Source organism: Mus caroli, unplaced genomic scaffold (assembly GCF_978045245.1).
Source record: "Mus caroli unplaced genomic scaffold, Mus_caroli_1 scaffold_1, whole genome shotgun sequence".
Taxonomy (NCBI): Eukaryota; Metazoa; Chordata; class Mammalia; order Rodentia; family Muridae; genus Mus; species Mus caroli.
The window spans coordinates 154734925-154759463 of NW_028227256.1; the positions used below are offsets into that span (position 1 = coordinate 154734925).

The 24539-nt window shown below is 36.8% G+C and overlaps 1 protein-coding gene and 1 long non-coding RNA gene across 10 annotated transcripts in view; one reads left to right on the forward strand and one right to left on the reverse strand.

Moving 5' to 3' along the window:
• Positions 1-24539, reverse strand: part of Rasal2 (RAS protein activator like 2) — a 268302-nt gene that overhangs the window by 48609 nt on the left and 195154 nt on the right. For all 6 annotated transcript variants that reach the window (XM_021170069.3, XM_085842391.1, XM_021169981.3 and 3 more), the window contains one exon: positions 9705-9814. In XM_021170069.3, the coding sequence (XP_021025728.1) occupies positions 9705-9814 (110 nt within the window). The remainder of the gene's footprint in view (positions 1-9704; positions 9815-24539) is intronic.
• LOC147006177 (uncharacterized) overlaps positions 1-24539 on the forward strand; it is a 143909-nt gene that overhangs the window by 2162 nt on the left and 117208 nt on the right. For 3 of the 4 annotated variants that reach the window (XR_015048040.1, XR_015048043.1, XR_015048042.1), the window contains exon 1: positions 23003-23241. The exons of the other annotated variant lie outside the window; for it this stretch is intronic. This is a non-coding gene — a long non-coding RNA (uncharacterized LOC147006177). Of the gene's footprint in view, positions 1-23002; positions 23242-24539 lie in introns of those variants that run through there. 4 annotated transcript variants of the gene reach the window in all.

Below are 24539 nucleotides of genomic sequence, written 5' to 3' on the forward strand. Positions count from 1 at the left end.
ATCATTTGACATAAAAACCTCACGGCTCTCCATCCCACAGGAAGGGAAGCAAAGCAACTTCAACATGTATTCCTGTGCACATTCAATAAAGGGAACATAGAAAGAGACTAGGAAAATCAAAATACATTTTAATTAGTAGAAAATTATCTAATAGAAAATGTACTATTTTATAATATACCTTTCTTGGTCCTTAAATTGTAAATGTATTAAAACCTACAATCAAATAAATATAAACACAGATATACTGAATTAACCAAAGACATATAAACAAACCAAATTATACCTAGAATCCAATTCAACTAATAGACCAGTTGAAGGGTAGAAATACTAAATTCTTTTTAAAAATATTTTTATTGAAATAGAATTATGTCACCTTCTCTCTTCTTTTCCTCTCTTTAGCCCCTCCCAGTTACCTTCCCCAGAACCCTTTCCAGGCACCCTCACTCTCAAGTTGCTATCCTCCTTTTCTTTGATTATATGTGTATCCACAAATACACACACACACACACACACACGTTGTGTATATCATTTCAAGGCTGGTCACTCTGCACTAGGCAATCAAGACTAATTCTTTTTCCAGTAGTCAATAGTTGCCTGTAATTCTTAATCTAGGAGTGAAAATTTCCCTCTTCCACATTAACATGTACATTGATATTGCTGTTGTTTCTGTCTTGTTTCTTCCTGGGATTCTGGCCCTCCTCCTCCACTATGTTCCTTGAGCCATAGATGTAGGAGCTGTAATATAGATCTGTCTGCTTGAACTGGGCTTCTCACAATTCACTGAACTCTAGATTATGTCCTGTTGTGGTTTTCTGTGATATTGCCTCTTGGGTTGAGGGTGGTCCCTACGGCTAAAGACACACCTAGGATATATGACTTAGATGACTCAAACTAGATCTGACCTGAAAGCCTCTTTCATGTGGTCTAGCTTTTATGGTTCCAGAAAATACTATGCAAGCTGCCAAGGGAGATAAGCAAATTAAATAATGCTAGCCAGCTGCAACACCTATGAACCATGATTAGCAGCATGAAAGAAGTATAGCAAGCAGAAATACAGGCATATATCTAATACAACATAGTTTGTTCTATAATAAGTCATCTACATGGGTGGTTAATGGTTAGATAGACTAAGGACTTACACAAGTCATGGTATTTGAGTGCATGAGCCAGACTCAGGACATAGTATAGGAAGAACAAGGAATGTTATTTGAGAAGAGAGAACATACTCAAAAGCAGAACAACACTGCAAAATACCATGAGATTTGTTGTAAATGAAAGAATTCATGGGGTTAACAAGAGATTATGCTGAGAGTTAGGGAAGGACTGGGCCATGTTGTTGCATTTTGCATGTTATGCTAATGATTATAATAAAAGTATACATGTGCAGTAAGATATTACAATTAAAATTTCATTTGTGATATGTAAAGAGAGTACTTCGCCAAAGTGAGGTACCAGACAAAAAGTAGTGTTTATAAAGAAAATGTTGCCAGACAAGTCAACGAGAGGAGAGACCCTTGGTCCTGTGAAAGCTTGATGCCCCAGTGTAGGGGAATACAGGGGTGGTGAGGAGGGAGTGGGTGGGTAGGGGAGCACCCTCATAGAAGCAGTGGGAAGGCAGATGGGATGGGGGAACATTTGAAATGTAAATAAGTAAAATATTCAATTTAAAAAAAAGAAAAGAAAAGAAAAAAGCAAATGTTTTAGGACTAGTTCTACTACTTTGAACCCCTCAATTAGATCAAAACTACAGAGAGTGGCCAGAGATTGAAAGGTCAAAAGACTTTTGTCAGAGTTAATTTTGAGAAAACTATTCTCTACAATGTATAGGGGAAATGGGGTAAAGTTTGATTCTTTCTGGATAGGTAGATGATGAGAAATGTCTAAGTGCTGGTAGTGGAACAAGAATGTTAATGCTTTAGGAGTGGTCTGCATGCCTAATTTCTAATAGTTGTCAGTGCAAAGAATGTATGATTGTTCTTTACCAGCACAACAAGTTTTTTTTTTTTTTTTCCTCTTCTCAGAATGGGCAGGAGAGATGCCTAAGTGTGTAAAATGCTTGCTGTGTAAGCCTAGATAACTCAATTCTGTAACCCCATACCCATATAAACGGACTGGGCACAGTACTGCATGTCCAGTGGTCTCAGTGATAGGAGGTGGAGACAGGGGGAACTGTAGTCAACTAGTGAGCTACAGGTTTAAGAGGAGACCCTGTTGCAAAAAATATTGTGGACAGAGATAGAGAAAGATCCTGATGTGACCTCTTTCTGGCCTTCATGCCCTTGCTTGGATGTATCTCTTCTCTTTAGAACTTCTTGAATCAAACTATAGGTGAGAGCCCCTTCAGAGATGAAAAATTCCTGAAGCAGGATACAAACCAGATTTATAGATCATAATGGAACACTAAGATGATACTAGAATGTGTGCCTTCCTTTCTTCTCCTGTTTCTATTCACCCCAAATCCCCAAATTAGCAATGTTTTCACCATTCCCTAGTTTTAAGTGCTTTTGAGTAAAAGGCAAAACAATCAGTCTTTTCATGGGCCCTGCCGTCTCACATGCACACTTTCAATGTCAAAATACAACCAATGTGGATCGTAGGAAATGATTTTGCTGGGTTTTAAATGATTAGATGACTTTTAAATAATGACTTTGCAACATTTTATTGTCTTTTCCTTTAAAGTACTCCTCATATCCTGTCTTTTGACTTTTTATTTTCACTGCCAATATCCTCCTTAGAGCATCTCACAAAATGAAATTTGTATCTCACAGTAACTTTATAATAATTGGTCTCCCAAATGTGGTCTCTGTGGTCTGGAATTCCATACTCCATAGTGCCAGATTTCTCCAACCATAACCCTGCGCTGACCATGTCGTTTGCTGAGACCTGTTTACAGATTCATTCACAGACAAGTATCGACACTTCTTAGTTTGACATTTAAGAAATTAAGAGAACTGGGCTAAAAATATTTATTCTCATAACTTTAAAAGGCATGTTCCCCAGACTTTTGGCTTTTAATAATTTTACCAAAAATTAGAATGCTGTCCCATTTCACTATCATGTTCCCTATGCCCAATATTTTGTATGCAACCTACTACTTTCTTTCTAGAAGCATTTTAAACATAGAAAACACCCCCCCCCCAACCATGGTGATCTGATATTTTGTGATGTTACAAACTGATATGCTTCTGTTCAGGGGGTCTTTACCATTTACACTACTAGAGATTGGGTGGTCTCTCCAGTCTGGACATTTGTTTTCTTGTCTGGGGACATTTTCTTGTATTATTCCGTTGATAACTGCCTCCCTAAAGTCTTTGTTCCTTTTTCCATAATATTGCTCATAGATTCTTTCATTCTTCATATTATTATTGCTGCATAGGTAGGTCTGGAAGTCAGAAGACCACTTGTAGTAGTGTGTTCTGTCTTCCCATCATGGAGGCTCTAGGGATGAAACCAGGACCTGGGGGAAAGTGCCCTCACTGGCTTCTGCCATCTTGCCCGTCAGTCTTCCATCTTCTGTTACACTTCCTGCAACAGTGACTTTATCTTTCATATTAATTTTCAAGTTCTTTCTTGTTTTGCAAAATATTCATTTTACTTGGGAAGGTTTTTTTTTTTTTGTTTGTTTGTTTGTTTTTGCTCTTCGTACCTGATTATTTCAGTCTTTGTCTTTCATTTTGGAGTATTTCTTTGGTATTTATAAGACATTTGGTTATGTGTTTAAGAGTAAAGCACTAAAAAGCTCAGTGGAAACTCTGTTCCTGGAATGAGCTCACAGACTAATGAGCTCCATTGCAGAGTGCTTCCTGGCCATCTGTCTTTTTCTTTAAACATCTTTATTAAGATATAATTCACATACAACAAAATCTACCCATTTCAAGTTTACACAGTTTTTAGTACAGTCATAATTGTGCAGTCATTACCACAACCTATGCCTAAAATCTTTTCAACCACTGAAAACAGAAGCCAAAACCCCTTTGCAGTTACTCCTCTCTCACTGGCTCTTTCTATATCTTCAGTCTTTGACAACTATTAATCTCTATGCATTTTCCTATTCTTTACACTTCCATATTCTACAAATGGAAACACAATATTTAGAATTAGTAGACTGGGGAAACTAAAGTGATTAGATTTTTTTCTCTCCATGGATCAAATGTATGATAGGCAGTGTTGTAGCCCTAGGCTGAGTCTATAGTCTGTGACAAGCTTCTTTGAATTATCATGGTTTCAAGGTTAAACAGTCAAACACATGGTAGCACAGGTCAGTATTCCATTCTTTTTTGTGGGTGACTAATATCATGTGGGCATATTATGTTTGTGAATTCATCAGTTGGTGGTCATTTGAGTTATCACTTTGGTAAGCATGATTACTATGAAAAATGCTGCTGTGAACATTTATGTCCATGTATTTGTATGGATATGTTTTTATCTGGAATGTACTCACCAGTTAGGATTTTAACATAGAAACACAAATATCACTACTATAAATCTCTTTGGGGAACTTTTGTTTTCCCAATGTATGTGGTAGGTATTATCTTAAATACTAGTCTCCTAAAGTAGTAGACTCTTCTAGAATTCTTGGAGTATGTGTGTTAAACTAACCTTCAATGGCAAATGCTAACTAGCTGACTATTTCTCAGTATCTATCCTTTTCTCTGAATTTAGGAACCGATTCTTGCATTATTGGGAACTCAGTATACCCAAATATAAAAATTTCCAGTTTCCCTTGCAAAATAAGTTAGTAATGAATAACCAAGGGTCCTTGGACTGTTTGATGGAAATTCTTTTAAAGCACGGTAACGCAGTTGGTAGTAGGCAATACCCTTAAAAGGGTCGGTCTCTCTTTTCTGATGTCTGAAACATGGATGTCATACCCTATCTTGTTTTAATAAAGAGCTCCTTGAAGATCCTGAGATTAGCACATTAGGACTTTTATGTGAGGGGAAAATAATCTTGTTCGAGTGACTACTACTTTAAGTATCTCTTCATAGCTCACTTATAGCTTAAGGAATAAGACTTCAGAAATCCTTTTTGCACAGCAACTGTATCTGATCATTCACTCATAAGTAACCTATGACTGAGGTTTTTCTAGTTTTATTAGCATTCATATTTCTTTCTTTCTTTTTTTTTTCTAGACAGGGTTTCTCTGTGTAGCCCTGGCTGTCCTGGAACTCACTTTGTAGACCAGGCTGGCCTCGAACTCAGAAATCTGCCTGCCTCTGCCTCCCGGGTGCTGGGATTAAAGGCGTGCGCCACCACGCCCGGCTCAGCATTCATATTTCTATTTCTAGTGTAATTTTTAAGGCAAAAAGAAAACCTTTTATGTATAACCTTTAAAATTCAATCTCTTTTTCTTCCTGGGCCCTGGATAGTATAAGAAAGCGGGGAGAGCAAGCAATGGAAAACAAGTCAGTTAACAATATTCCTTCACAGCTTCTGCTTCAGTGCTTGCTTGCAAGGTTCCTGCCTTGAGTTCTTGCACTAGCTTCCATCATGGATGGTCTATACAGTAAAAGCTGAAACAAACCCTTTCTTCCTGAAAGCTGGTTTTGGTCAGTTTTTTGTTTTTTATCATAGCAACAGAGGGCCAAACAAGAATTTGTACCAAACATGAGTGCACTCAATTTTATAAGACAAATACTAGATATAAACCCACATATTAACTGTAATATAATAATAGTGGGTGACTTTAAAGCTTGACCTCACTGAATGGCAGAATATCCTGACAAAAATAAATAAAAACATTGTGAGTTATTTATCATAAGTCAAATGTGACTAATAGATGCCAACACAAAATATTCCATCCCAACACTGAAGAATCAATATTCTTAGCAGCCCATAGAACTTTTTTCTAAAACAGATCATACAAAAGACTCAAATAGAACAGCATCAAATACACAAATATTGAAATAACTTTGTCTATGTCATCATAATGGAATTAAAACTAGAAGCAAACAACAAGAACTCCAGAACAAATACATGGTAAGTATTATTGGGTTACTGAAGAAATCAGGACAAAAAATATTCCTAGAATTGAACAAAAAATTAAAACACAACATACTAGAGCCTATGAGATTCAATGAAAGCAGATCTAAGAGGAGAGTTTACAGCTAAAAGTACTTACACTAAAAAATCAGAGTGTTCTCAAATAGTAACAGTATACCTTACAGCCCTGGAAAAACAAAAACAAGCTAAATCCCATTTCTTTCAGTAGACAGAAACAGATAAGATCTGTGCAGAAAGTAATGAGGTGTGCGCGCGTGTGTGTGTGTGCGCGCGCGCACACACACACACACAAACACACACACACACACACACACACACACACAAGGGGGTGGGGCAGAGAGAGAAAGAGAGAATCAATGAAAGGAAGAGTTGGTTCTTTGAAAAGATGAAAAAGATCATTAAATTATTAGCCAAAGTGACCAAAGAAAGAATAGATCCTGTCTAATAAAATTAAAGAGTTGGAAAGCTGGCTCAACAGTCAACAGCAATGATTGCTCTTGCAGAGGACCTGGGTTTGGTTTCCAGCACGCTTAGGTAGTTAACTCCAGGACCAAGGGAGGAAAAGCACAAGAGGGCTCTCTTCTGGTCTCTGCAGGCATAGCACAAATGTGATACAGAGACAGACATATATGCAGGCAAGACACTCATAAACATAAAAATAAATAAATAAAAAATAAAGAGAGACCAAAAGGGACGAATTACAACAGATATAGAAGAAATTTTGAAAATCCTAAGAGCATACCTTAAAACCTTGTATTCAACTAAACTGGAAAATATAGAATGCATAGATGGATTTTTAGATACATATGACATACCAAATTAAACGAAGATGAGAAAAACTAAACACATTTATAATAAGCAATGGGATTGAGGCAGTAATAAAATATCCTCCAGATAAAAGCAGTCCAGACCCAGATGGATGCAAATTCTACCAGACCTTTACAGAAGAACTAATATTGCTGCCTCTCAAACTACTCTATAAAATTGAAAACAAGGAAAGATATGTACTGAATTTTTTCTACAAACCAAGTATTACCCTAATGCTGGAGCCAGATAAAGACACAGCAACAAAATACATCAATGTCCCTGATAAATATAGCTGCAAAAACTATATACCTGCAAACTGAATTCCATATATCAGAAAGATAATTCACCAAGATGGAGGTGGTTTCATTACAGAATTGTAAGAATGGCTCAACATATGCAAATGAAGGAATAGTATTTCATACAAATGGACTCAGATAGAAAATAAACATCATCTCAATAGATCCAGAGGCTTTTAATAAAATCCAGAGACTAGACTAGATGGGACATATCTCAACATAATAAAAGCTATATATGATAGCTTTATACTAAATGAAAACTTGAAAGTATTTCTACTAAATCAAAATGATGACAGGAGTTTCCATTCTCTACTCTTATTCAATAGTGTCTGAAGTCTTGGCTGGAGGAGAGAGAGAGAGAGAGAGAGAGAGAGAGAGAGAGAGAGGACACACATAGAAAATTAAGTCAAAGTATCCTTACTTGTAGATAATATGATATATATAAGAGACCCTGAAGACTCTACCAGAAATCACTTAAGTCTTCAAAACACTTTTAGCAAAATGGAAGGACCCAAAATTAACATGCAAAACCACAGCAGCCTTCTTATATACTAATGATATATATAATGAAAAAAATCAGAGAAACAATTCCATTCACAATTGCTTCAAACAAAACAATACCACATCACAAATTGTCAATAAACCTAACTAAAGAAATGAAAGGTATCTACAATGTAAATTTTAAAACATTGGAGAAAGAACTGAAGAAAATAACAGAGGACTGAAAGAACCACTCATGGGTTGGCAGAATTAATATTGTGAAAATGGCTACATAGTAAATTTTAGATCCAACTACTTTTTTTCTTATTCTTTACTCTCTTTAAAAATTTTTTCTTTTATTCTTGAATATTATTTTCCCCTTTCCTTTCCTCATATAATCTTCCTTGCTCTCTTTCAAATTCATAGCCTCATTTTTCATTAATTGTTGGCACATGCGCATTCTCTCTCTCTCTCTCTCTCTCTCTCTCTCTCTCTCTCTCTCTCTCTTCCTTTGGCTCTTAAACATTTTGATAACTCTAAAGGTGCAGTAGTGATATGGCTATCTTAGTAGTACCTAACAGCTCTTTAATTGGACTTTAGGCCCACTCAAATGGTACTGGTAACCTAGAGCTAGTGAAGTCATGGGTCTTGGAGAAGCACCTATGCAACCGCTTTAATAAACCACCGCAATTCTAAGCACGTTCTAACTATTTGTCCTAGCATTTACAGATATGTGTAGTCCTTATCCCTCATCAAGAAAACTCTTTGCAACAGAGACCATTGCAGAAAACCACAACCAATCAAATACAGTGTTGTGGTGTTTAGTCCCAGTGGGTCCATCAAAACAGATGTTTACATTTCCCTATTTTCTATGTGGTCCACATATAAGAAGATCTGATAAGACTCAGGATGGAGGCAATACTAAAACAAAACAGAAAATTTTCTGCCTGTTAGAGTTATCATTTTTATTTCTGTTTGTGAGGAAAGTAACAGAAAACAGTGTCACTACCTAGAGAAAAAAAAAAAAAGATTAACTCCAAGTCCCCAGTATAAATCCAGGTCTACTACTAGTTGCCTAAGTCTGGGCAAGTTTCTCAGTCTCTCTCTACCCCCAGTTCCTCAACTGTAAGGTGAGGGTCAGGACAACTCCTGGAGCTGGATCACACAAAACAGTCCATGAAAAATGCTGTGTGCACAGTGAACACTCAGTAAGCACTGGCGATGCCAACACCAGCAGCATCATTTCTAACACTGTAATGCTGTGAGATGTTCAGATGTGTACACACAATGCTTCACAAGCATGTTATTTTTACTAAGTTAGCAGTTCTATTAAAATCCATACTTTCTTCCCACTATGTATCTTCTACAAGTGACTGTAAACCCAAGACTGATTTTATACAGACCAGTATAGTAGCCAAGAGCCCGGATGCTGCTCTTTTCACTAAAAATGCCCACGTGCAAATAGCATTTTTGCAATTTATAAACTATATGACTTGGACATTATTTATTATCCCTGTGCATCTGATTCTTCACTTATAAAATCAGCAGAAGAACATATTTATCATGTAAAGTTATTATGGAGACTGAATAAGATAATCATATGTATCCTAAATAGTACTCAACATTTTTAGCCTGCTATCCCTTAGAGTCAGTCATTTGAAGAAAAAGAATTTACCAATTACCAGCACTATGTGACTTTACAGAAATAGTATATCTGATTCTTAAAAACTTACACATCCCCAATCGCTATTATTTATATGCACTTTTCATTGGTTGACTGCTGAGCCAACAAGTTACATTTTGTAACTGTCACAATATAAGCAAGACAAAAAAAAAGTAAGTTTTGTACTGGATTATTCTGTCACTGATGTAGAGGTATAGAAGGTTCAAGCGCCTTATCAAAATCCACACTATGCTCGACATGGGGTGCCCACCTTTAATCCTAGCACTTGAGAAGCAGAGGCAGTTGGATTTCTGTAATTCAAGACCAACTTGGTTTATAATAGTGAACGCTAGGCCGATTAGAGCTGAGGCCAACTGAGATACCATCTCAAAACAGATAAGTCAACAATCCACTCTATCATCGGCTGTTCTTGTTTTAAACAAGCCATGTCCTACCTGTCATCTGCATTGCGAAGGGATGGAAGTCGAAAGCTTGTGTTTCTGTCAAGCTTCGACTGGCTTTTGGTCCTCTTGATGGAACCTTTCAGGCGCTTGCTGAAGAATCCCTAGAATGAAAAGGCAGAGTGGTGGGAGAGAGAACTATGTGGGAGCCTTGCCTTCTGCAATGAACTTGCAAAAGGAGTGGAGACTGAGAAAGAAGGACTGGGCCAGAATCTGGCTTTCCTTTTTCTTTTTCATTTTATAAATGCTTGTTGTTTGAAATTTCTTGGTAATGTAGTGAAAAGAGTTTTTTCTACTGAAAAAATAACTGAGATAATTGAACTTGTTGATAGCACCAATCTTAGTTTTTATAATAGTTGTGGCAGGGGAAAAAAACCAAGTTCACAAATAGACTTTTAAAACAGTAATAAAACAGACAAATATAATTTTCTAAGAAAATATTATCAACAATTTGAATAGCAACAGAAATGACACCTCATGATTTCTAAACTAAGAAAAATGGTTAGACAGAACAAACAACATGTGCAAAGTCCCTGAAGTGGGACCGTACCTGGTGTACTACAGAAACTGAAGACACTGCAGGAGGAGCATGGAGAGAGCTAACTAACTAGCACAAGGACTCTACTTTTAGCCTCCAAAGTGTTATTAAAATTTAGTCATGCCTCTTTGAATAGTTACTTATAAAATTCATTCAAATGCAGATAAACTATTTTACATGAAATACAGGTCATCTATGCAATGATTACAGTACTCAAAAGTTAAAGAAAAAAGTACTCTGTCCTCTTTGGTGACCTCCTGACACTGCACCAAACTACAGAGAGCTCCTCATCACCTTGCAAATAATGAACATCTAATAAAAAATGCTCCATAAATTCAAGAATTACAAGACATACGAAACAGTGAGATTCATTCTGGTCTTGTTATGCATACATTATATACCATGTTCTCAATCATTCCCCTCCCTGTTGTCCTTGCCCAACACAGGCCAACATTCTCAATGTGTGTGTCTATCTATCTATCACATTAGGGCTTTAGCCACTCAAGAGAGAAAGATGAAAAAAGTTATTTAATGACTGAAGAAACATGCTTATGTTATATTTGGTTATTCTTGTACCTGGAAAGATAAGTGTGGGTAAGATTCAGAGAGTAGCTCAGAAGTTTAGAAAGTGTGAAGTCTAGGGATTAATCTCAGTGCAAGAAATAACTAAGTGCACAAAATTTAAAAAGAAGATAAAAGAATGTGGTAAACCCACAAAAATACCATAGAGGTGCAATTATCTACATTTTAAATTCCAGCTTCTTACTATAAGTAGTTAAGAGATTTGAGGAAAGAGAAAAAAGTATCTATAAAAATTATTTTTTTAAAAAAAAGATTATTTATTATTTATATGAGTACACTGTAGCTGTCTTCAGACACACACTAGAAGAATGCATCAGATTCCATTACAGATGGTTTTGAGTCACCATGTAATTGCTGGGAATTTAACTCAGCACCTCTGGCAGAGCAGTTAGTGCTCTTAACCGCTGAGCCATTTCTCCAGTCCCTAAAAATTCTTTAAACAGTCATTTGCCTGATCTGCTGCACAGTGCCAGTATTTCGATACAGTTGCCATTAATCCTCAAGATATGTGCATTATTAACTACATCTCATCAGCATGGTTCCCTCATTAGTGGGTCTCAACCTGCCTAATGCTACAGTCCTGTCATGTTATGGTGACCCCCAATCATAAAATCATTTCATTGCTACTTAACTGATTTGTTTGCTAATGTTATGAATTGTAATGTAAATATTGGATATGCAGGATATCAGATACCCTTTGGGGTTGTGACCCACATGTTGAGAAGCATTCTTCATGGGCTCAGAAATATATTCAGCAAGCAAGAGTTAATGATAGGATTCTAGATGGACTGTTAGGGCTGGATGAGATTCAGGCCTAGGACTTCACTAAATACTAATATACTTCTAATAAAAATATAGTTATGCAGTTGACTAAAAAGTATCCTAGTAGATGTTTATTTTTCTAGACTTTGAATTTTACCTTTTATTGGCATTTATTTCACCACACTACTTTACTGCAATATTTATTTAATAAAATTTATTTTGTTTATTTCTTTTTGGGGGGGGGGTTTCGAGACAGGGTTTCTCTTTATAGCTCTGGCTGTCCTGGAGCTCACTTTGTAGACCAGGCTGGCCTCGAACTCAGAAATCCGCCTGCCTCTGCCTCCCGAGTGCTGGGATTAAAGGCGTGCGCCACCACGCCCGGCTTGTTTATTTCTTATTTAAAAGTTTTAAGAAAAATAAAGAGAAAACAAATGCTAATTCTGCCATAAAGGAGTTTGTAATTTGATATAGAATTCATTCTCTCTCTCTCTCTCTCTCTCTCTCTCTCTCTCTCTCTCTTTCTCTCTCTCACTAGAAGAGTTGAAATGGCTGAGGAACGATTTCTGAGCACAGAGAAACCTCTAAAGCTAGGATCAAGTAGAACAAAGACTAACAAAACCAAAACAGAATAGGCAAGGACCATGAAGCTCATGAGAAGCACAGTGGAATACTGAGAGAAAAAAACCAAAAATAAACCAAAACACCCCAAACAGAAGAAACCTATGAAATAACTGGATCTTTCTCAAATTAATATCAGATACTCAAGCAAGATCCACAGGGCAAGCAGCAGAAATACCCCAAACAAACTAAAGGCATCAAGATTACACTTATATGTATTTTTAAGCTTTATTTTTATTTGTATGAGTGTTTTGTGTGAATGCATGTATGTGTACCACATGAATGCTACCACAGTTTAGAAAAGGGTGTTGGACCCTACTGAACTGGAGATATAGATGGTGGTGAGACACCTTGTAGGTGCTGTGAACAAAACCTGGGCCTTCTGCAAAAACAATGAGAGCTCTTAGCCCTGAGCCATCTCCCAAGCCCCAAAGTAGGCATATTTTAAACCAGAAAAAAAAAATCTAAAAAAGGAAAAGAAATACATCTTTTCAGAAACCATGGAAACAAGACACATGGCATAAACTAAATAGGTAATAGAAATAAAAGTCACTACCTTAGAATTCTACAGCCTGAAAAATTCTTCTTCTAAAGTAAAGAAAGAAGCAGGCACGAGTTTCTAAGACAAGAGTTTCATTGGTTGTTAGTAGACCTGCTGAACAAGAAATACCAAAAAGACGGTAGGTGGAGAAGAAAATAAGCATAACAAAAGTAAAGGGAGTCTAGCTGACATACTATAGGAGGAGGAAAAAAAAGAAGAAAACAATAATAAGCCTACTCAAAAGTATGAAAGCAGATAAAGAGACAAAAATAAGAACGCAGAACAAGGGCAATGAACAGAAAATAGTAACAAATGTGCTAGATTGTAATTCATCAAAAATCACTTTAACACAAATACTATAGATGTATCAGTTACAAAGCAACAGGAATAAACCATATGCTGTAAACCATATGCTGTTTAACGAAGTTCATATAAAATATAAATACTAACAGATGAATGGTAAATGGACTGTAAAGATGTAATTTGACAACTCCAGAAAAACAGGAGTAGCTACACTCATCTCAGACAGAGTAGACGTCAGAAAGACTGTGCTGAGATCAGGAAGATAACTAACTGAATAATAAAAAGGTAAATATCCCCCAAAGGCAAAAGATTCAATATATGAATACCTAACAAGAGCATCATAGAACACAAGGCAAAATTGATGAAACTGCTAGATGGTGGCTGTTCTGAAATGTTCTAACTGAAGTCTGGACATCTGTTATCAGAAAAGGACAGGTCTTACAGGTAGGAAGTCAGAGATCATAACTTAGTACCACAGCCAATCAACTGAATATAAGTGACATCTATGGAGTATGTCATTCTATAACAGCAGAATAAATTCTTCTAAGGGTCTTATGGAACATTCATAGATAGAAATATTCCAGGTCATGAAACCAACCTTAACAAATTTAAAAGAATAGAAATCATGCAATGAATGTTTTCAGACTACTATGGAATTAAACTCCTACTAAGCAAAAGAAGGATGACTGAACATGTTTAGATTAAATAACATACTCCCTTTTTACTAAAAAAAAAGAAAAAGAAAAAAAAAAGCTTGTTTACTTTCTGTGCCATGGTTTATGTATATAGGCCAGAGGACAACTTGTAGGAGCCAAGTTGTGGTCCTAGGGATTGAACCTGTATCCTCAACCTTGGCAGCAAGTCTCTTTGTCTGCTGAGCTATCTTACCAGATCAATAATATACTTCTACAAAATCCATGTGAATCAAGGAGGAATTAAGGAGTAACTAAAATAATATATTTTATGAAAATGAGAACATCACATCTAAATTTGTGCAGTGAAAATGAAAGAAGATATATTGCAATACATCTCATCAACATTAAGATATTAATAAAATGCAACTGTGTGCCCAAAACTGTGGTGGCCTAGATGAAATTCAATGGCAGTCATGATCTGCCATGCTTAAACAACAAATAGATCAGCCTGTCATGTAGTAAAGAAGCTGGGTTGCCCAATGGGTGCCTGGAATCCTAGCTATTTGGAGCACTGAGGCAGGAGAAAGGGTGCTTGAGCCTAGGAATTCAAGGCCAGTCCAGTCCGGGTAACATGGCAGGACATGATCTCAAAAAGAAAAAAAAAAAAGAACTATTTGTTTCAATAACTAATCCTTGAACATAAATTACAAACACATTCTGACTACTGAGTTCTACCAAACATTTAAGGAAGAAATGATATCAAATATCTATCGTCTCTTTGAGAAGATGTAAGTAAAGAAAGTACTTTTTATTTCAGGTTTAAGGAACAAAACAAAACAAAACACAATTTCAGTGGTCAATACAGATCCCCTGTATAATCATTCCCCATACATACACAATTATTCTCAATATCACACCCAAGAGGACATCTGTTTAAAATGATGAGTCTACTTTGACATCAGTACTGCCCAAATGGCACTACTGATGCTATGTTTTGGACAAATGTAGACGATATGTGTGCTCATTACAGTACCATTCAGGGTATTTTCTAAAAATCTGCTCTGTTCCACCTATTCATCCATTAACCAGCTACAGCCCTCAAAACTCCTTTTTTGTTGTTGCTGTTGTTGTTGTTTTCTATCTCTGACCTTTTCATTGATTCTATAGTTTTACTTCTCTAGAATATTATATAGTTGGAATCCATGCATTATGCAGATGTTTTTAATTGACTTCTTTCTTTAAACAACACACAATTATGCTTTCTTCAGCTCTGGTCTGGTCTTTGTTTTCTTTTCTAGTCTTTCTTCCTGTTCACGTTTAGCAGTCTCTGCTGACAAGTTTCTAAGATTAGAGACTGTTTCCTCAGCTATGTCTGCTCTACTAACAGGCCAATAAAGGGACAGGCTTTGTACACTAGTTTAAATTTTAAATTTTTTTTATTGGTTCTTTGTATATTTCATATCATGTACCCCAGTCCTGCTCATCTCCCCTGCCTTTGCCTCATATCTGCCCTTTGCCCTTGCAACCTCCCCTACAAAACATACAAGCAAGCAAGCAAACAGCAAAAAACCAACAAAATAAAAAGCCAAAATACAAAAAACAAACAAACAAACAAAAAACCCCAAGCCCCAAAGCATTGAAAACATCTTTTTGTGGAAGTTGTAGTGTGTTACAGTGTGTCCCCACAGCATACCCCTCTGTCCATTCACCTTCACGTGTGAATGTTCAGTTCAGTCAGTTGTCTGGTTTGAGATTTCTGGCTTCTGGGACACCATCAATATTGGGTCTTCATTGGGACTCCTCCAGTTATCCTGTTGGTACAGCTTTGGGAGGGACAGCAGTGCTTGCTTTTTCACATGTCCCAGCTGCTGGCAGATGCTATAGATGTGGGTCTGGGTGGTAGCTGAGCTGGTCAGCCCCACCGGCTGTCCCTTATCCACATCATGGGCTCCTTTTAGAATTCCTTCCTTTCTGCTTATACTGCCTGTGTTTGGCATGTTGTCTACTTTATCCACAAGAATTTTTAGCATACTGATCATAACTGTTTTAAATTTTCAATTTGGTGATTATATCTTATACTGGTTCTGATATTTTCTGTCTCTTTAAACTATATTTTCTATTTTTCCATGTTTCAGGTCAATTAAAAAAAAACACATCTTTGTTCTTAAAAGGAAGAAGAGATAGTTTATTCTAGAACCATTCTGAATGATTGTGGCCTTGGAACACAAATTTCACATTTCAATTGGAAGCAGTTTCCACAGTGTTTTTGTTGTTTTATAGAACAGAAAAAGTTATAAATCCAGGCAACTTTAAAATATATTGGTAGGTACACTGAGATGGGGAAATTTTCCTGTAGGCTCAAGATACTGCCGGCCCTTTTGGATCACTAGAAGCTAGATGCCTGCTAAATCAGCTCAGACACAGCTAGAAAGAAAACTCCAGATGAGTAGAACTTAACCCAAATAAGGGAATTAACTTCTGGACCTGCAACTCTGCAGCAGAGTATTGAAATTCTAAGCAGTCAATCAAGTATCTCCAGACACAGAAACTCCTCTGCCTGCTGACAGGCAGACACAGCTTGTTTTCAGGAATTTTCAATCACATGTGTGGTTTTTTTTTTTCTTGATAGCTGGATGAATGCGACAGGTGACAGGAACCATGGTACACAGTCCCTTAGTAGTGTGGCAGTGAGGCGGTGACACTCCAGTCTTGTGACTAGGTCTTGAGCATTTTGTGAGCTTGTGTTCAGAACTGAAAGTTTACTCTGTTTCTTAGTACCAACACAGTCACAGCTTATCAACAGAGAACCAAAGTCAGAATTTCAGGCCCTTCCTATCCCCCCCAGGCCAGCTAGGCAGATAAAGAGATTCTCTTCAGAGAAGATCTTGTTAAGGAGAGACTACTTTGTCTTATTTCACAATGTCCGCTCTCCCTTCTCTGCCAGAAGACAAGGGGGATCTTGCTTGTGGATGTAGCAGAATCTACTTCCAGCTTTTTCATATTGATAGTTTCCTGTTTAAAGACTACACTTCCCAACGTCCCTTGAGGGCCATGAAAGTTATTTCTACCCCTTTTCAACCCTATATGAAATCTCATCTCACCTTCCCTTGGAGGTATTTTGGCCATGTACACACATGGGTGACAAAGACATCCTCTTGCTGTGAATGAACATGGTCCTGCCTAAGTCTCTCTTTCTTCCTTCTCTCTCTACAACTAGCTGCCTTTTAGAATAATATAACATATGGTGCTGTGCCAGGATAGAAAATATGAGACTACTGGGGGCTCAAGCCCAGGCATGGACAAACATCCCTTGCTCTCATATGCTCCCCTGCCCAAGTAGCACAGGACCAGGCAAAATCACCAGTTTCTCTTAGACAGCCTTTTCTTTTCTCTTTTTAAAAATTTTTTAATTAATTTTTTTTACATTACAATTTTATTGCAAACAAAATATAGAGTCCAACAATTGTTACAATATGAATACGTTTATATATACAGATGTACATATGTATATACAGACAAGATAACATTAATTTATATTTATATAAATTTGTATATATGATCATATATTTATATGATCCTGTCTAATAGTAAAAGTATTACTACTATGTTTTTAGGAGTATTTCTAATAGGTTGTAGTTCTACTCTACTGAGAATGCTGGCTCTGGATCTGTATTTTGACCCATCTGTCCCAGTTGCAAGCATGCTTGTTTAAAAGTTTCCTCTACAGTCGGCCTGGGTTAGGCCAGCCACCCGACTGTGATCAGGAAGAGGAGATCAACCTAGGAGAAGACACTATGGGCTTAAAAAGAGCTAAAAGGTAAACTATGCCCAAGAGGCACGACTATTGCTGATTTCACGCTCCTTTTCTTGCTTTTACTTCATTCTCTGAATACCACCCCCTCTTTTATCTCTAAAACTTCTGTTAAAGTTAACAAAATCAGTAAGTGTGGTTTTAAGAGGCTATAAAATGCCAAACATAAAAAGTTAGCTTAAAATCTGTAACAAAAAGGCTTAACAGTTAAAAAAGTTTATATGCAGATAATCTTAATTTGCTATAGCACACCATGTATGTAACTATTTAGGAAAGGAGAAAAATGCCTGATGGGCTCACCTTGGAGTATCATGTGGCTTGCCACCATATTGGCGGATCATGTGGCTCACTGCCATCTTGACAGCCAGGTACTTAACCATCATTTTTACTAAAATTAAAGAAAGGGCATGCCATGTGACTTCACTGCCATCTTGGTTAAGGTAACCACATGATATAAATAATCTAAGGCAGTATCCATAGAATAATTAGATCAGCAGTTCTCAACCTGGAGAACCTGGGGACAGGGGCATCAAATGGCCCTTTCCTAGTGGTTGCCTAAAACCATAAGAAAACACAGATAAACATTACAATTCATAACACTAGCAAAATTACAGTTAAGTAGCAATGAAAGTAATTTTATGGTTAGAGGTCATCACAAGTATGAGGAAGTGTATTATGGTGTTGAAGCATTAGGAGGGCTGAGAACCACTGAACTAGACCAACCAAGTCCTCTCCTGATTATTGTAACTCCCTTTTATCAGACTAAGGAGGCAACACCAGGCTTCTAAAATAGGTTATTTGAATTGAGTCATTAAAACAAAACAAAACAAACCCAACCCAAAAAAGGCATTCTGTAAAAGTACATTATAAAAGGGTCAGAAAAACAAGACTCCTAGTCACTCAGAGGGAGATACCTACTTATATCCATTTGTAAACAGATACCTGATTTTGAATATTATTTTATATCAAATAAACTTTAAATTTGTTTTGACTTATTTGTTTCAGGCTTAAGTTTGACAACATATACAGCTCATTTAATTTGATTATCTTGCTCTATGAATTACCAATCTATTGCTCCTGAATAACCAATCTATTTTTAAATAGAGTGATGTTAAGAAATATGCTTACTGCAGTCAGAATGTGGTGAACTACAGAGCTATCCATAGACATAAGGACTGAAGTCTTAGATTTTGCCTTTGTTGTTAGTGCAGTTTATGTTACATGAAAATTATTTGTAATAGATTTGACATGACTGCTTTCATCTGTTGGCTGAGTATACTGAAATAAAATGTAGAGATTTTTCAAGGGATTCTGTTAACAGGGTTAATTTTAGAAAACTCTGGGCAGAGGTAGGTGGATTTCTGAGTTCGAGGCCACCCTGGTCTACAAAGTGAGTTCCAGGGCAGCCAGGGCTACACAGAGAAACCCTGTCTCAGAAAACAAAACCAAAAACCAAAAACCAAAAACCAAACAACCAAACAACAACAACAAAAAGTAAACTGTAACTTGAATCATTTACTCTTAAGGAAGACACTGTGTCTGGGTATATACTTTTTAAATTGGAAATTGAAAACCATTTCTTTTGGGGAAATGCAACTTACAATTAAACTCTCTCTTGAAATATGGGTATAAAATGTGATGTTAACAAAATATATACTAAGTTATGTTTTAAATACTAGATATGGTCATTTATTGCAACAGTCCCAATTATTAAAATTTTTACCTTACCAAATTTTTCTAACCCAAATTTTGTTTTACTTAATTATATTTTGCTCATAAAATAATAGCTGACATTGTTAATATTTAGTACAAATATACACAGTTCATCTTAAAAGCAAGGACTATGACTTAGACACTTTCTGTTAATCCTTCGGTGATGACCTAAACTGACTTCATTTACAAAGCTTCCAGGTACTGGTTCCTTATGCTGGTGTAAAAATCCCAGCTAATTATAGTTACCTTACCCTTCTACAGAATTCCAGTATATGGTCCAAATGTAAAATTGCATTTAATGCATGTTAATCTTGATATAACAATTTTTCTCAGGCAACCTTGTCTTTTAATGTCCCGCAAAAAGCTATAAAGTTATTATCTCCTGGCTTATATTGTGGCTCTTGGCCAACCATTAGGCTTTATCACGGCCCCTTGGACCGACTGTCTTCTGAGGAACTCTAAGTACTGCTCCCTCTGTTGCTGCCCTTGTCAGCCAAGAAGCAGTTACAGAAAAGACCTGTACCTGTACATCCTCTCCCACTGAGGCCAGACAAGGCAGTCCTCTGCTACCTATGTGCTGGGGCCCACAGACCAGCCCACCTATGGTGGCTTAGTCTCTGGGAGCTTCCAGGGGTCTGTAACCCTGTCCTTTAAATGTTTTACTTACTGAATTTCACCCAACACCCCCCAAAAATGTTCCGTGTAAGCTCTCCCAATAGGTCTCCAACAGCTCAACTTGTCCCTGAAACATCTACAAAAGACCTTTGAGATGCTATGGAGAAACTCTGTCTACAAGGGACCTCCATCCCTTTCACCCAAGGCCAGATATAATTGTTTACATTAGTCCTCTATTTTTACCATTCTCTTCCTTGAACTGTCTGTAACTCCCTGCTAATTTTGCTAGTTCATTTTGGTGCAATGGTCTGGCAATGGGACCAATCACTGTGATTCTGAATCAACTCTTTGCTCACTTTCACTCACTGGGCTACTCTGTCTCTCTTGCTTCCTTTGCTCTCCTTCCCCCTCCCATTCTTTTCCAGAAAAATCTCTCAGTTCTACTCTACAATCAAACCATCTGCTTCTGGCCCTCTAATAATTATTTTCCAACTTTCTTTATGGAAAAGCAATCCTAGAGAATGGCAATCATCTGAACCACTGCAGCTGATCAAGTTAAGACTCTCCATGAGCTACAAGACCAGAAGACCCCCTCTTCAATGAACCCAGAACCATACCCTCTAACAAAGACCCCTCTCAGCAGAAAACAGCTATAACTGCTCCCTGGCCCTGTGTTTTTATATACTCTCAGGGTTAGGAATGATAGTTTCCTGCTGAAAGACTACAGTTTCCCATTTCCCTGCATACTACATATAAGTTATTTCTGCCCATTTTGTGTCCCCATAGAGGCCACATTCCATCCTCCTTTATAGGCATTTTAGCCATCTACACATGTGGGTGACAAAGATGCCCCTCACCATTAATAAACATGGTCTTGCCTAAGGTCAGACCAAGCCTCTGTTTTTGCCTTCTTTCATACTATAGCTGCTTTTTAAATAACATTTTAACCTAAGAATATGGAAGATCATCTATATTTGATACCCTGTGGTACTCAGGAAGTAGAAATGATGGGACCGTCCCCTTCCTACCATGGCTGTCTCACATTATTCCATAAAATTATGGCTTGGAGTAAAAGTATATCTGAGGCTTATATCATCTTTATTCAGCATCCCTTATCTCTCTTTGGTGTCCCCAGTACATATAAAACTAATACAGACTAAATATGAATCCAGGGTGAAGTCCTGTTGAATTGAAACATGGACAAAGAAGCAAGTTTTTCTCCAGGAAACTATCAAACCAGAATAAAGAAAGGCATCTAGAAATAAGGTTTTAACATCTGAGATTTGTTCCTGTTTTGTTTGGAGATGTGTCCACTGGTGTTCACAATGATACTTTGCATGTTGTAGGTGCTCACTAAATATTTGTCAACTTAATGAATTACTGAAAGCTTTGTGCATAGCATACTGGGCCAGGATAGATGTTTTCCCAATACGTTTAATCTATTAAACCATTTGATCTATGCAGCAACCCATGGAATAGTCAGTAACTTGCTTTAGTTTAAACAGCTAGTAGATGCTGAGTTAAAATTTAAACCCAGCATGCTACATATATTTCAAATGTTTCATTTATTAGTGTTTTATTAGGTACCTATTACTTGCCATATATGACATATACATGAATTATATGACATATCAGTGAATAAAGTAAAACTTTAAAAACATCACTTTCAACTTATGTACCAGTAAAAAGAGATAAAGAATAAATAAGAACATAATAAGTAAAAGCCAAGTCCTATAGAGACCCATGCATAGGGCTTTGATGATATTAAGTGGTCAGGATCACCCTTGACTAAGACAAAGTAAAATAGCCCGAAGGAGAGGGAAAAGCACCTCAGCCTGCAGAGGTAGGTTAGGGAGTGGTGGGTGGAGGAAATGATGGGTACAAAGCAGGAGAAGAAGCCACAGAGGAGTAAAATGCTGTTGCTCCCTGAAGAGGTGCGGGGGGGGGGGGGTAGGGGAGGGGGAGATGGGTAATGGTGTGAGGATCCTGTAAAGCCCTATAAAAATCTTGCCTTCCTCTAGGAAAAGAAGCCATGCCCAATCAATAATGATAGGTAAATTTTTCTGACAAAAATATCCTTCCTCGTGAAAAGCAGAAAGGTTTATTATATCTGGATCAAAAATATGCAATTGATAGTGAATTTCTTTTATTAACAGCAGATTATCTCCTACAGAGGAGATAGGGGTCCCTCTTAAGGTCACACAGTTGCTAACTAGCAGATTTTGAGATCAAGTAGCATGGCTTTTGAACTTTTGCTGTTTAACTACTACATGATGCTAATTCTCCATATCCTAATTCTTTTCTGGTTTTCTAAGCACTGTAACTTATTTTCCCCATATGTATTATACTTTCATATATATTAAAATTGTATATAACAAAGCATACATTATCGAAGGAGAAAATAAGCAGCAACAATTCCCAGTGTTAAATTGACTTAGTAGAATTTGTCATGCAGTTCCTATCTGTACAAGCAACTGAAGAAAACACTGCTAAATTTTTGATACATGTACCTAATCCTGGAACAGCTGAGTATTCAAAACAAAACAACTTTTATATATAAAATTTAAAAACAGATGAATACCAACATGAAAATGCTTCCCTCTCACAGTTATAGTATCTGTGTCCTAGTGATAAAAAGAGTGTAAAAGTTGTTTGCGTATGTTTACAAAAAAATTCAACAGTGATAATGCAAACAAAGAAAGGCTATACCTATCAAGCTGCCTCCTAACACCAACCTTAACTGAAAATATTCTAACTAAACACTCAAAAACAAAGAAAACAACACAAAAACTACCATACTCAATTCAGGTAGAATTACAGGAATGTTTTGTTTTAAGAATTATAGTACATAATTTTAAAATATAGTACAAAAGTCCATCATTTGAAGAAGCCTATGGTAACTAATGGCTCTAAAATGACTTACTTTAATTAGTTGGTGATCACTATTTTCCTTCAAATAAAGGCTGAAAACCAGCAACTGCTGGCATAATAAAAACCCAAATGCCAGCTTTCTCTGGAGCTTGGTAGATAAAACAGTAACAAAAGTTGTCTACCACCTACAGATGAGAGTAACCCCGGAAGGCTGAACTTGGCTCTCTGGTCCTGATTGGTGGTGGAAATAAAACTGCTGCTATGCAACAGCTCTCCAAAGCCTCAGTGGAGGGAACAGGAGGCGCGGACATGTGCGCATCCTGGCCGTACTGCTGCTCCCTTAAGACAGGGAGAAGTGGAGACAGAAACATGGTATCACCTTTCAGAGGAAAACATGGATGAGCAACAAACCTCTGCTTGAGACCTTCTCACATTAGAGACTGAACAGCAATTCCAAGCAATTAGGAAAATTTAATAGCATTTCCTTAAAATGTGGATGACTCATTAAGAAAATGTCACCTTGTCCATTAGGAGAGACTAAGGTGAGAATTGTTTTTATTCTTGCTTTTCAAGTTGCAAAGGAATTAGTAAGTTATTTGTTTATTTTATATATTTTATTATCAATTGTAATTTGTCTAACTAGAAAGATTAAATTGTATGTACATTATTCTCTTTCATTCTCTCTTAGTTACCTTAGGAACCTGTTAGATATTTAATAAGTATTGACTAGAAGATTACTATTAAAAATAACTAGTAAGGAAAAGGGAAAGAACAACTGAAACTCCTAAACCTACCTTCCAGTCATCACGGTTCATTATTTCTATAACTAGAGCTCAGACCACATAGGAAACTTAAGGTATTGTTAAAAACACTTGCAAAGTATTTTATAATTAACAAATAGTTTCAATTAAGCTGGTTGGTAGTGGCACATGCCTTTAATCCAAGCACTCAGGAGGTAGAGGTAGAGCAGATCTCAGAGTTTGAGGGCAGCCTGGTTTACAGAGAGTTCCAGGACAGTCAGGACTATATAGAGAAACCCTGTCTTGAAAAACAAAACATAAGTAATAAAAACTATCACAAAAACTAGCTTTACTGTGATTTTATCATAACAATTACTAGGGGATTAAGCCCACAGTGAGGCATTTATTTTGTAAATATTAGGTCATTCACTGTCCCCTGAAGCCAACCGTTAACTAACAAATAATTTCAATCTTGGTATCACCCTCCCCCAATTTAGGCATCAGAGAGAGAGAGAGAGAGAGAGAGAGAGAGAGAGAGAGAGAGAGAGAGAGAGAGAGCTAGAAAAAAGGTCTATCAAATATCAAACTAAAATTGTTTTCCCAAGCCTAGAGCTGACTAATCAGAATCTCAGCGCCTTGGGGAGAATTAGCTATATTGTTTGTTTATTTGTTTGGCTTTTGCTGTGTTTGGAATCAAACCCAGGGCCTTTTGAATTTTAGGCTAGAGTTCTACCACAGAGCTGTACTCTCAGACAAGAGATCTATATTTTACATAAGATTCAGTGTGATTATTATTTTATAAGCAAAGTAAATATTTTATTATTTTTTAAAATATAAAGCCAGAAATCAATAAGCACATATCTATTAATCAGATGGAACAAATATTAACAGGTTGATATTATTTATATACTAAGTTATAAAAACAGGCTGTTGAGATGGCTTCGTCGGTAAAGGTGCCTGTTATCAAATCTGAGACCTGCGTTGTATCTATGAGACCCACAAGGTGGGAGGAGAACAGACTACTGCAGGTTGTCTTCTGAACACATATGCACACAAAATAAATTTTTAATTAAAAATTTTATTTTAATTAAAAATATGTG